Genomic DNA, 14,508 nt, shown 5'->3' on the forward strand with positions numbered 1-14,508 from the left:
CTCAAAATGATCAATAAACTATAGGCTTTATTTGAGCTATTAATCGTTAGAATCAGTTAAGTTCAAGATACTGTATTACTCAACCAAAAATCTTAAATTTTATTATTCCTCGGATAATATGAGATTTATTTCAACACTGCAGAGCAGCGGGAGTCCTCTAGTTAAATGTTACAAAAATTTCCATCTTAGTTTGTTGTGAAGAACGTTTAATTGAGTAAGCTAAATTTAGTTTTAAATAAAAAAGGTTGAAAAGGTGGTATATGGAAGGTATTTGACAGTTGGAGTAACTTTATGGAAATGGCCCCATAAAAGTTAACAGACTAGGTTAACGCTGCATTGAATTAAATAGCACACAGTTCATAGAATTTGTATTGAAGCCACTTTAGAGTGTTACCATTGACTATGGTTAGACTGCAGAGTGACTTAGCCTTATCATAAACACGTGTTCTTACCAATCATAACTTTTTAACAGTCCATTCTATATATATCCTAGGTTAATTACAATTTTGTTGTATTTTAAAATGTAGCAATTTATACTCTCAAACTAGTCATATAGTAAAAGAAAGTGGAATGACGACACATAACCTAATTTATTTTATAATATCAACCCTGGTGGCGGAAAAGATTAAGTAAAAATAATCTTGTCCAGACTTATCGTAATGTACAAATCAAACAAATCTAACCTAAATAACATAGAGACAGGTTAAGGGTAAGAAAGATCCATTTTAACCTTACCTTGCCTGTGTAAATAAATATTTTTTCATTTAATTTCATTTCAGAAACATAAATCCAATTTCAATATGCAGTACTAGTTTTTCTTAATTAACTAAATCTTAAAATGCATTACTCCGTAAAAAAACATTCCATCCCGGTTCCAACTCCCATAACTTAACACGCTCTATTACCACGGGACCGTCACCAGCGGACACGTCATTAGATAATGGAAACAGAAACAGTTTGAAGAGTAAAAGGAACGGTTTCCTCCAAGTGTATTGACCGTGACAGGATATGGAAAAAACACAATCCAGGGTACAATCATGCTCACGTCAGGGGTAGGAAAGAAACAATATGCATGAGTTCATAACATGTGAGAAATCGGGCACTCCACGCTTTGGGTGTAAAGTGTTAATAATTTGAATTTCATTAAGTATCATTGCAGTTTTCTTCCGTCATGATTAGTGGCAAAAACGTTTTATGACGTTTCAGAAACTGGACTTCGATCCCGAGATATGATAAAAAATCAGTTAAGCATATCAAGAAAAATAAACAAACCCAACAAAAGCTGACCGAACAAGAAAACCATGCAAATAGCATTATTGTTGTGAAAACGAGAAACAACAAATTCAGAGAGGAAATAACAATTAGGGTAAATAGAGGGTAGATAATTACAATAAACACGTCTAATAATAGCTCAAGTGAGACACGCAGTTGATGACAAGCAATAAATACTCCATATAGTGGACAAACAATTCAAAAGAAATAAACAGATCATTGGTCGTATTAATTTTAAAATATGCAAATAAATAAGTTACCAATACACAATATACTTATAATGGGCAGCAACCTGTCTTAATTAATATTGTATTCCTCTAATGGAAAATAATTTAAAAACGCATCATAAGAGGTCGTGTTTAAACAATCATAGATTAAACCATACGCTGTTATAGATTCATTTTAGGAAAGCTGAAGACAATATCAAAATTATTTCCTTCCGGTTCATTTGAGAAGGCTCTGCCGTTTACTATTATGTGTATCGTGATTCAAATGAAATTAAACACTTTTTTCAGAATTTAATCTATAGTCTGTATGCTGGAATATGTCTCCTGGCCCTTCATCTATCTGAGACTGACAAGGGCCTTATTGGTCGGTACCCAGGTAGACTAAGATCAGGAGACTAGTTCCATTATGAAGAGAACATTTTTCGATTAGCAATAAACTTGTAATTTTATAACCAAAAACTAGACTAAATGAGAAAAGCATTTGTCAACTTAGTTCTCAAATGACACAAACATTAAATAGACATACAAATTAGCTTCAGACAAAAATATAAAAATCTGTAAGTATGTGTGTGTAAACATCACTCGCAGGGTCAAAGTCCCGCAGCGACACCTGTGGCTTCTTATACAGTTCAGAGAACTAACGGGGTAAACGCGCCAAACCGGGAAATGCCAAGATGGCGGCGAATATCAAAGGAACTGCAGGTCAATGTGAGATGAATGCGCTAAAGAAACTGTCACATGGTGTGGAATATAAAATTTAGCAAAACTTAGGATGTCCATAACTATTTAGTATTTAGGTGAATGTATTAAAAGTTAGAATAGAAATTAGTAAAACGCAAAAAAGTCGTTTTATGTCTCAATAATATTTTTGTTGACACACTGAGTTGTAATTTTTTAAATTTTATCAAAAGATACAGAAAATGAAAAATTTTCCAGCTTTACAACAAAGATTTTAACACTAAAACTACGCGATAAACCACAATTAATTACCCAATATTGAAGATCTTATCCAATAAGAATATTTCTCTTTTACAAATAAAATTTCCATATCCATCGTAAAACTAGCATATTTTTTTAGAAAACAACAAAATTATATAGTAGTGAACATATCAAACACGTATTTTATACATTGTATACACATTGTACATGTATTTTCCACATACTGTATTATAAACATGTTTATTACCACATTAGGAGCGATGTCCCAGACGGATTTCGACTTCCTGGGAGGCGCTGGCGGGAGTGTGCTCTTCCTCCGCAGTGGCCTTTTGAGCGAAGAGAACCAACTGTGAGAAGACTTGTTGCTCGACAGACTCGTGGAAGACAATCTGTGCGTGTTCCCTCCAAACCAACCATGTTTGTTTTTTGGCGGGGACTTGCCCCTGGGGTCGTCCAACATGTTATACCATGTCTTTGTCACTTCACTGTAATGCACTCAGTCACTGAGCAAGTCTGCTGGAAATTGCAAAAGTTGGAGCTTCATTTCGACACTGGTTTTTTTTTTAATTGCGGATTTTAAAACTAGTATTTTTGACACTGGTTTTGATAAACGTGGTAAATATACGGAAGATTGTCTAGTAAAATCTATCAACAATTTTTAAATCATCCTATAGGACTAACCTTTAAATTATGTATGCATTATGAATGTATTAAACATAGCCTACTATCACAGACAAGGGAACAAAACCACAGCCTAAAATTTTATGGTTTACCGGTTAAAAAGCTAAAAATATAATAAAAAGGTTCAACATTGGACCTTCGTGCAAAAACCAAACCGACAACCGAATTTCAATTACCATAATAAATTGAATATGAACTCAACCAAAATCTCGCGAAAACCAAAGTTATAATAGACCTATATTTTAGAACATACTCAAATCATAGCTCAACGTTCTGGATTTTAAACAAAACTGTCAGGAGAAAACCTAGACAAATCGTATAATGACTTTTTAACATTTATTTACTCAAACCAACTAGCAAATACGTAAAAAAGAAAGTTTGTGAATCAAGATGTAATTAGAATAACAGTCTTGCTATTAAATGAATCTTGTCACACATTGAATCAATCTTTCATCTCAGTTAGGTCATTTCAGACGTCAATTGGTCTAATCATGATCAATTATGTGTCGATCTTGGTGTCGAATGATGGCGCAATGTCGAATCAATTTCCTACACTGTTTGTGAACCACAATCTCGCGACCCTGGCAGTTGTGTGCATTTAATTAAGTGCAGTTTCAATCCCTTGACATTTGTTATACAATGTTGAATAGCTACCTCGACTACTCGGGATATTTAAATGTTTAAGCAGGAGTGGCAACCTTTTAAAGGTATGTAAGCTCACTTTGAGTATACTGTGCTGTCAATGTAATTTTTTGTAACAAAAACAATGTAGCCAAAAAAAGTCAAAAAGCCAAAAAAAGATGTTGGAAGAAAATACATGTACACTTTAAAGTAGTCTTTAATTGCAGTCTACTGTATAACTCATTGAACCATGTTCCCTTTTTTAACTTTTTCTAAACTAATCCGCACTAAACGCTATTTAAAGATGCCAATGTCATAAAATCGAACCAAAAATATAGACAGAACTTTAAAAACGCCAAAGCCATTGAAAAAACGATCGTTGATTTGAGGTTTCGTAGAAATATCAAACGTTCTCATTGGTTAGGTTATGTCAATTTATACACAAAATATAAAACTAAGATGACACGTAATCGTTCTGGAACATTTTGACCTCGTGATATTTAGCTATCCAATTCATTGAGGCTTAGAGTCAAATTTACGATGTTTATCCTAACTTGGAGGACCCAAGTTATGGAAGGCTCTCTATTAAATCACTCTACGTCATAAAGATAAAGAGCCGCCATCGTAGGGGCGTGGTTGCAGCAGAGCTTCCTCGATAATTTGACCCTTCCCAGGCAAAGAACGTGGTAATCGGTCGCGTCACGAAACACCAATTCGAGTTCTATTATTGAATTGAAAAGAAATATTTTTAGACAACGGCTTGTAGTGCGTGTTCCAAACTGCACAAGTTAGTCGGGTCAGAAAATTTTCCGATGTAAGATACATGGAGCCTATGCGACTATTTTCGATAAGAGCTTGAACATTTCCGAGGGAAAAAGTATTTTTCTCGATGATAAACATCTGATCTGATTCCCATTTGGCAGTCCTTCACACAGTTCCTAGATTCTAGATCGCATAGTAAACTATTTTACGACAGGGAAAGTAAAGTTGACGATTTACGACCTTATTTTACGACAGTCCTGCAGCCGCGAATATGGAAGGCAAGGTCGTGTGAATAACGCCTCGCGAAATGTCAAGTAAACGCACACGGGACAGTAGCCTTGGCTGTACTGGTTGTGACACATGTAACGGTCTATATAGCAAAATGTTTAATACCTTATCTTACCGAGAACCTTCAAAACATAAAGCCTGATTCCAAACACACGTATGATACTATAATTGGAATTCAAGGACCGAGATCCTTTAAATATATTTTTAAGAATATATTTAATAATAGTTTTCCCTCGATGATGAATACTTCAGACTGTATCGATTTAAAACTTAAGTGAAAAGGGAAGGGGCTTTCACAAAATTAAGATATTCTTGATTTTTAAGTAGGCCTGCCGAATTTTAATGTCAGAACATAAAATACATTGAGCTCGTTTACTTAAACATGTACTTCATTTGCCTAGTTTGACATATATAGAATAGTTGGGTGCATAGTTTGGATTATATTATTCAATTTTCGTGAGTTTCCTGAATGCACGGCGCCAGTCTTCAGTCATGGTACTGCTTCTTGATTAAATCGTATCAGCTATTTGTAGTTGTGTTCTCGTTCAGTGGTAAAGAGTATAGAGTTCAATTCGAACTTCATAAGATCTAAAAGAATGCTTCATACATACCAAAACATTTAAATATCGTGGTCAGATGCTAGGGGTTTTAAATTATTTTTCCTGCCAAAATTTGTCGATACACATCTACACGAAAACACAAAACTAGACTTAACATTCCGCCCATTGTAAATTAAGTAATTTGATTGAAATATTTGTCTAACAAACAACACATAAGGTACCTCCAATCAGCATAATACAATACAAGCACCTTACTTTGAATCGATGTAGGAGAAATGTTATCAGTATACAATACATACCTGAGGTACCCTACAGGAATTGTATACATAATGAGGAAGTGAACCCGGACCTTAATTGGTCCTTTGAGTCTTGATATAGGATCCTACGAGTCCTCGTAATGAAGACAACCTTAACGATTATTGACTCATCTACCCTTACAATACCTTGGATGTTCGACTAGACCTACTAACACTTTTTTAGTTTTATCGATGATAACATAATATTATAAAATGTTTAATAACAATTTATTGAACGCAATCTCTAAGATATTTTGTCATCCTCATAGATCAGCAGGAAATAAAGTACGATATGTTTTTTTTATCATTTAATTAATGTTATACGGTTTTGAATTAAGTTTAGCAAACGAAATTTAATAACTTATGTGTGTCATCTGGTATTACAATTGAAAATTGAAGCACACTGTGAATCGACATCACTGTCCTCAAAGAACACCCAGTCATAAAACGCACTTAAATCATGTTTCAGGTTTTACATAAATCCTTGGATAGGTGAACTTGCGTTATTGAAAGTAAATGGCACAAAACGGTACAAAAACTAAGTATTTAGATTACTTATTTATATACCCCAAATAATGTAATTATAATTATTTCAGATAATGCAATTACATCAAAACGGTTCGAATAAAAACGAATTACGTATTCGATCTTTTTCACATCATGTCAGCATATTACGAAGCAGACACTATACTAGTCTTTGTTTACCCATGTGTTTACAAAGCATTTTCAACAGCTTTCTCGTTTCGTCAGTGTTTGTTTTAGCCGTTTGTCGACCGTGTGAGCGCAAAACTGTTTCGATCAAGTTTGTTTTGGCTGGCCCGGGAGTCTGGTGCGCAACAAAAACAGAGTAAATAAAAACACAAAGTCTACTGAGGCGTCTAGACCAAGAGATGGAGCTTGGAACCCTTCCCTGTTCAGACAGCTACTTCTATCTAGATATTAATCTAAGGTCTTCCTGTAATACGGTGGTAAAAACTAGTAATTTTTTTTAATGAGCACACAATTTAAAACCAACTAACAGTACTTCAGAGGAGAAATGTATTATTTTTGCGTTTTCAATTCACACAATGGATGTCTATATGACCTTAATATCAGCTTTAGGGATCCTAGTCCCAAAAGCTGCACGGATCACTCAATTTTACGAACTCGTTGCATACATATACGTATGAATCTAGTTGTGCTCACTGTCGGAGAGTAATAACACAAAGTAGTGACACAGACAATATAATACTTTAATGTACTTTAATGGTTTCCATTGTCTGTGGTAGTGATTTGGACTTAACCTAACCATTGATGCAAAAATAAAAATAAACGAAAGTTAGCCTTAATAATTTATTTTTACAAAAGTGCTTCAATCCCCCCCACAAAACAAGTTTTAATCAATTGTAATTAAACAAAAATTACAAAACCCTTCAGAATCTAGTACAAGTCAAAACAGTATATGAATAACAAAACTATTTGCTGCTTCCAAAGTCCATGTTCAGGTACAACTGACACTCAAGGTGTCAATAACTCATTTCCAAGGTATTGGCGACGACCCACGGAACTACTAGTAGTTGCTCTATACCGGAAATGATGATTCCTCGGTCAAGGACATTCACGACGTCACAAGGCCGGACTTGGCGGTCGGTGATTCAACCCATTCTACCCGGATTCAACCGGTGTCACTTTACACGTCTTTGGTCTAGCAGCACTGGCAGGAGACGCAGAAGCGGAGAAACATTATACATTTGACGCGGTCAAGTTTGGTGACGCAATATGTAAAAATTTTAATCGTGGCTGCGTGTTAACGTTGCGTGTTGGATTCTCGAAACCTTCGATGGCGAAATAATTCTGGAACATGACGAAACTCATCTCGGATTGCCTTACGAAAGTATGTTTTTGAGAATTAAGGGCTTCAGTTTAAATTACATCCCATGATTAAACACGTTCCAAGAAACATGGACAAGTAACTTGTACGCAAAATTTACAACTAAAATAAAAGCTGCAACATCAATTGAAAAAAGAAAGTATATCAAATGTTTGGTTTTACCAAAAATATCTCTTTCTTAGGGAAAGAATAATTTCAGCCCGGTCTCTAGAGTCAAGATGCAATTGGCTTTGGATGATCCTACTATTTAAAAAAAGATTAACGATTTGCGTAAACTAGTAACAACCAGCGTTTAGTAGGCTGTCAATGAAGAACTGTACAAATAGAAATGCCGTTAAAACGCACAAATAGAAAGAAATACCCTAAGACAAATTAAAGTACTTTTTTTCAAACTATAACACACGTTACTTGAATCTGATCAAAAACTAAAAAGATAAAAATCAACCATCAACATCCTTAAGGAAGGTATATTGTGCACCAATATAGGCCTACCACATTATACAATAGTTTACGACTTCGAACCAAATTCAAAACTGAAGCTCAAACAGTTACTTGACAAGCTATTTGTAGCGACACGTGGTTTAAATCTCCGGGCCATTTGTCTGATTGGATCCTCCTAAATACCGCATTTAATGTCCCACGATGTCTTAAACCACTCTATAAGTCCCAGAGGATTCCCAACGTGTAATAAAACGAACGCCGTTAAAGTAATTCCACCACTCGACCGTAAATAACCAGGCGAAGACTTCCTCGAACAGCGGCGAGAACATTGTAAATTCTACTGGCATCCGCCAAGGTTCCATCCATTCTTGGGCCGCACTTCTTTCTGGGGAACGACTTTGATTGAAACACACTAAACACTAGTGTATCAGACCTGTGTATGATTCTGGATAGAGTTTACGATTGATAGTTACGTCTCTTGATTTTACATAGTTACGTTGGTTCACTTCTCAAGGCAGAGTATAGTTATTCTAGAAGCATTAGTTCAAATAGGAGAACCATATGGAACCAAAGTTTAAAGTTTGAATTTGAGTATGTAGTTAGACTTGTAGCATAGAAAAGTAGTAGACACTACTACTCCTTTGATCTATACTTGTAGTTAAGCAGCGTTTCGAACTTTGGTGGGGAACGAACGGATTCGATTCCAGACGTATCCACAAAAATGTGAAGTCTTTAGACATATTTCTGTTAAATCTGTTTGAGATTCTTTCACAAAAAAGTCACTGGCGTAACTTCTAACAAAAAAATTAAATTAAAATTGCAATTAAATTTCTTTTTAGTGGCAATAGTAAGATATTGAACTGAAAGTTTTCCTAACAGTGGAGGCTGAACCAAGAGTGTATCATCGATAGTTTTATAAATCAGAGAATAGAGATTTATAAGAAGTGGAGAAACACATATTATCCTTCTACCTAAGTGGGTGTACATGTGGTGTACACTAATAGGTCACTTAGAGAAGCCATCGTTCTAATACAATCACCAACTATAAAAATGCCTTTCGACTACTAAAATAACCCATCTCAGATGAGTGGCGATTTTGCACTAAGCTGGCAACACTCCACAACTCTCCTGGAGACTGCTATTCCTGGAGTGGTACAGAAATGCCATTGGGGCGACCATCTTGTGGTTTAGAAATGGGATCTGCAAATGTTTAACTGTTAGTTAATCAGAAAAAAACGTGAATAGAAAAAGTGTCAAGTCACACGTTAAGTTCATGAATGAATCTAAAAGCTATCAAGTGCATATCATGAAAACGTGCGGAATTCTGATGTTTTGAACTGGTGATACAGTGTACAACCTCAGCAAAATGAACAACGAGATTCAACGTCAAAATGTGGATTTGCAATTTGCAATCAATTCAACGAACTGTATTCTGTGATAAATGGTTTTATCTCAAATAGTGAATATTTCCAGTATCATACTTGACTCTTTAAATATTGTAGGCCTAATGCAATAGTTTGGTTACCTGCCGTTAAAATACAGACTGCGCAAACAGGCAAGAAGCTACTCTCTTTAGTTAGTGCGTGCTAACACAAACCTAGAATGATAGAAATGTTAGAATGTTTTTCAAATCCCCGATTTATCTTGAAGATTTATTTTGAACCAGAACTACACCTAAAAAGTTGTAGAAATTATTTAAGAAAAATTGGTATTAATTTGCACACGCGACACAAGGTTCCTCTGATAGCGTCAAAAATAATCTTTTGATCACCGAGAGAGTGGAATGAATAGCTCGATTAGCTTAGAAAGCTGGGAAAACATCGGAGCCCGGAGGCGTGATGCGGTTAGCTGAAAACAGCGAAAACAGTCGCGATCGAACACTGATCGTGCGGTTGCGAAGAAGTTTCACTCACATTAAGCCGTTTAGGGACATAAGTGAGTCCTCTAGTCCTCTTTGTGAAGTGTTGACCGTAGATGGTGATTTAACAAGGTTTACGTGATGTGTAGGGCATATTGTAAATTGGAAATAGTTTTGTAGAAAAGATTAAACTTGACCAGTGATGCAGATTAATGCTGTATGCGATACATACGCTGTCAACTATTTCCAGACTGGTTGTTGTACATATTGGAGTATCATGTCACTAGTAGCACAACATTATTTAATTGACAAGAATATTCTCCGGACTCATTTTTACAGAATATCACAAATTCAACCAGGAGAACATTTATACATTCCAGCTCGACGTAGACAAGGGAGTACAATAATTCAATACTTTATAATTCAAGCTACCTGATGAAGTGGAATTTAATACCACACATTTCTTTAACTGACAAAACTATTTTCTAGAACCACATTGCTAGACAACAAATCACATCTTATACATGAAATCTCATAGTTTTCACACTAAATCTCATAGTCCATTTATATAAGTTAATTCGACAAAGAAGACATTTAAAACTTTAATCAAAGGCGTTGGTCAACAGTTCTTCACAGTCCTCAAGGGCTTGACAACCGAATTTCGCCTATAATCACGATTGGTTCCACCCAATGACATTGGCGATTGCCTCAAGAAACGTTCTGCTCTACTCTTGATCTTCATTGCCGAATGTCAGATGAAAAGACATGTCCCTGCCACTGGTTATTTTGGACCTAATTAGATTTTTAATGACTGTCTCAAGGAATTTCTTAGCTGCTTGCCAAATGACTTACAACTTAACTTCGACTATCTACGTGTCATTTATGTTAAATGGATACTAGAAGAATCAGGAATGATTTAGGATGAAAGAGGCGTTTTTGTGGTTGAAATATGGAGCTATACTTGTTTAGGATAACAACTCAAGGTATAAGTGAAGTTATTTAAGTAAAATCCATTAGAAAAAAACTCCCCTCTTCTACTACGTGTAGTGTGGTGTGGAAATTAGGTGGAGAAAACGAACACGAAATTTCAATAAATTTCAAAAGAGAGCGATTTAAAAGATTAGTGCATTCTTCAATTACTATAACTTGGAAACGACATATCGGTTTTTTACACAGTAGTAAAAACCTGTAAATCGACAAGAATAATCCAGTTATCAGAAGTGTCAAGTAATCTACCTACACTTTTCAGTTGTAACATGCAGTACCTGAGAAACGTAGGCAGCGCGCCTGCAACTCGTACAAGTCTTGAACATTTAAATAACACGAATTATCAATTTGTCGGCAATAGCACAGGCACCAGTCTGTTATTATCATTCCACGCATTTAGCCCACGGCTGTAAACACCTGACAAGTGGAAAAGTTGTTCATTTCAGCAGCAAGCGCTGTTTTGAAATTTTGGTCCTTCTGCGGCGGATATTTCCAAAACCTCACTTTTGTGGGGTATTTTTCGAAAAATTTCAGCATTTCTGAATAACAACAAGAATCTTCAACACTGATAAACTTTTTTTAAAGTTTCATAAAAACCACGTTAAATATAATACTTAGTAATTATTTTTACAACTAAAAATGTACAGGGTTGAAATTTTTATGCACTGCAGAAGATTCGAAAACCCTTCTAAAATTAAATGCTGTTGCTTTAACCGATGCTTTGATGTACAACTGTGTTAGTTAGTGAAAACAAACAATAGGTACATAGCATATTTTGACCATATCTAACAAAAACTAGAAATTAGCTGAGTGGGTGCATAATAATCGACTTGATACATGATGGTTCTCACAAAAGAATTAGTTATATTTTAAGTGAATATTTTGCCAACCATCCAATTTTCGGTTGGTTAAACAATCGAAATAATAATTTTTTTCTCTGTATTTTCTAACTAACTCTTCGACTCCCCATGAACGATAGTTTCAAACAAAGAACCAGAGCAAGTGTCTGTGTCAACCAGCAGCCAGTACCAGTCACATTCCGACATAACTCAACACTAACAGAACGTACAGTCTACGTGCGGTGATGGCGATGTTATTGCGACACTGTCTGAGCACGTTCATGAGCGATTGCCACCTTATTGACGTTATTGCACGAGACTGCGAACTGCGACCATGGAAAAATCGAGAATTTAGCTTATTCTCATTTTCTTACCATTCTACATTTATCTCATCTTTGTCATGGAAGAGAGGCTACGTATTCCGGGGTTCCGAGTTTACGTGATAATGACACCCTTTAGGTCTAGCCTCTAGAGTAGAGCCTATAAAATGTGAAGGGACGACAAGTAAACATATTATATTCGGTTAAATTATAGAACGGTGATATTTACACACTTTTGCTTGTTATTTTTAATCAATACGTAATGGGAATGTTTGCAAATCCTCTTAAGGAAACCTAATTTGGCTCTTGTACGGAAACTAAATTTCTCCCCTTAAATTCAATGAGAGTCTGACAATCAAAGCGTCATCATAGTTCCTTCATGGCTGATTTTAAACCAGAGGTACAGGAGGCCTACATCAATACCAAAGATTCTTAAACACAAATTTCACATATAAATTGACCCACCGTCTACTGAAGATACGAAACCGCGAAGTAGACATTTTTCATTCCCATGTTTGAATTTTAGCCAGCTTTACAATATTACATTACTTCTTCAGAATATTTGCTGAATTAACAAAGAGCGATGCTGCAAATTATATTTCTTTGTTGCAAAACATGCTTATTCACACCTAATTGAATGAGTTGCTTCAAGTAAACTGGCATATTTATGGAACTTTAACAACAGTACAGTTTACAAGAGGCAAGTTCAACTGAATTCTCTTTGAGGAAAAAATTACTCCATAGAGATTTCTTACTTCAGTATGTTGTTGGCTAAGGTTTGGGAAAACTTGATCGAATCGTGTAGTACAGTACCTTGGTTTTACGATTTAAAGTTGTATCAACTATTATGGCTCGGTTGTATTGTATTGGTGTGTGCATTATCAGACCGGTAATAGTTCTTGCCTTAAAATTAAAATATGAAAGTTGTAGTTCGATCCCAGGCGAAGTAGATTTTCGATGAAGACTCCATTTAATGACAGTTAGTTAGGATTGAAGACAACAATAGGGTTAAGGTTGGGACATAACACACGGGGGAAAATACAAAACACCTCATATCCGAAATCCAGTGTGGTTCCAGTGGGTTTTCAATGTGAATCCATCAGTTGTGTTCTTGACAGACCCAGACTGACAAATGGGACAAACCTCTGATGCACTCTATCCATCAACGTCATGGATGTCCAATGATCGATCAGGACTGATCCTGTGATACAAAGTGAGCTTTCTGGTGAATCCACAGCATTTCATATCGCGCGGTCATTTCGTTGTGTTCCCTTGAGGTAACCCCGAGATATAAGATAGAATAAGCGAATTGGAATAAACTTGGATTAGCCATGGTTACAACTACATTACTACAAAGGCTGAAGATTCGACAGATCTGACTTAAAAACTCGTTTTTTAACTACACAACCTAAGTTAGACAGTATATTATAAGTTAAAAGCGCTAAGTATGTATCTTATATTTTTTGCAGTGTATGAAAAGTTAATAGGAACTTTACATAATTTACGTGTGAGATTTTATTGCATTTTTGTTTGAATTCAAATCAAGTCGCTTTTGTTAGAAATTCTTGGGAGTGGTTAGATCGAGAGCATTAGGACTAATGAAAGGTGTGGTCGAAGATGTTGAAGAAGGGTGATAATTAACAAAGGAAATCCCTAGATAACATATTGTTTGTGCTATGAGGTCGAATCGTCACAAGTAGTTTTACATGAAAAATGTGTCTTGATTTCACATCTTAAATACGGTCTTTTGGCTCAAGGTGATAGCTATAATAATTTGTGTTATTAATACGAATTATTAATTGTTCTTGGACTCCAACAATCGATATCCAAATCAATAATTAACAAATTTATACACATTTAAATTACCCGCATTTACAAAGGCAACCGACGCTGTGTTAAAGATTACATTTCATTTTGCTTTTTAAGTTAAACTGTAAACACAGAAGAAAGAGGTAGACAATAAAAGGTGCCTAGTACCATTTATTATGTGCCACAAGGTCCTAGAGCAGTAAAAATTCTAGTTGCAAGTAAAAATGACTCATTATACTGATGATAAAACCTAAGCCACAACCATAAACGAGAACAGCCATCCTTACCACTTTTTAACATCTATCAGTCTGGGCTTTACACACATTAAGTAGACATACGGGCGGGGCACTAAAGGTCAAAGGTGAACCAACGGGGTCAAAGGTGACCCTAGATACCAACAGACCAAGGTGAGGTGGAGTGGTCGAGAAATATTACCATCCTTACACGACAAACGACATCCTACACCAGCAAATACCTCTGCTGTACTGTATATCACGGTGACGAGGTACTTTACTTAAAACGTTGCTGCAATAAGTATCAGTAAAACAAATAAAAACAGAGGTCTTCGACTTCTGGATCAATAAATTATTAAGGATGTAAAATCACAAATTTATCAATGTCTCTAGAGATAAATTTAAGGATCGTACTTTAAAAATTCATCGTTAATATTAAACAAATAGTCTTTGCTAAGGAGCTATAAACGATTATACATATTGCCACAATGCGTGTTTAACAAAA

At 35.5% G+C, this 14,508-nt stretch overlaps 1 protein-coding gene across 5 annotated transcripts in view; it reads right to left on the minus strand.

Moving 5' to 3' along the window:
- Positions 1–14,508, minus strand: part of LOC129004996 (cytohesin-1-like) — a 112,300-nt gene that overhangs the window by 30,668 nt on the left and 67,124 nt on the right. The window contains exon 2 of one of the 5 annotated variants that reach the window (XM_054433733.1): positions 2,686–2,954. The exons of 3 other annotated variants lie outside the window; for them this stretch is intronic. In XM_054433733.1, the coding sequence (XP_054289708.1) occupies positions 2,686–2,898 (213 nt within the window). In that variant the 5' untranslated portion in view covers positions 2,899–2,954. The remainder of the gene's footprint in view (positions 1–2,685; positions 2,955–14,508) is intronic. One more of the 5 variants, XM_054433734.1, reaches the window with a different exon arrangement.

This window comes from Macrosteles quadrilineatus, unplaced genomic scaffold (assembly GCF_028750875.1).
Source record: "Macrosteles quadrilineatus isolate MER2022 unplaced genomic scaffold, UCM_ALF_1.0 Scaffold_14__1_contigs__length_3811126, whole genome shotgun sequence".
NCBI lineage: Eukaryota > Metazoa > Arthropoda > Insecta > Hemiptera > Cicadellidae > Macrosteles > Macrosteles quadrilineatus.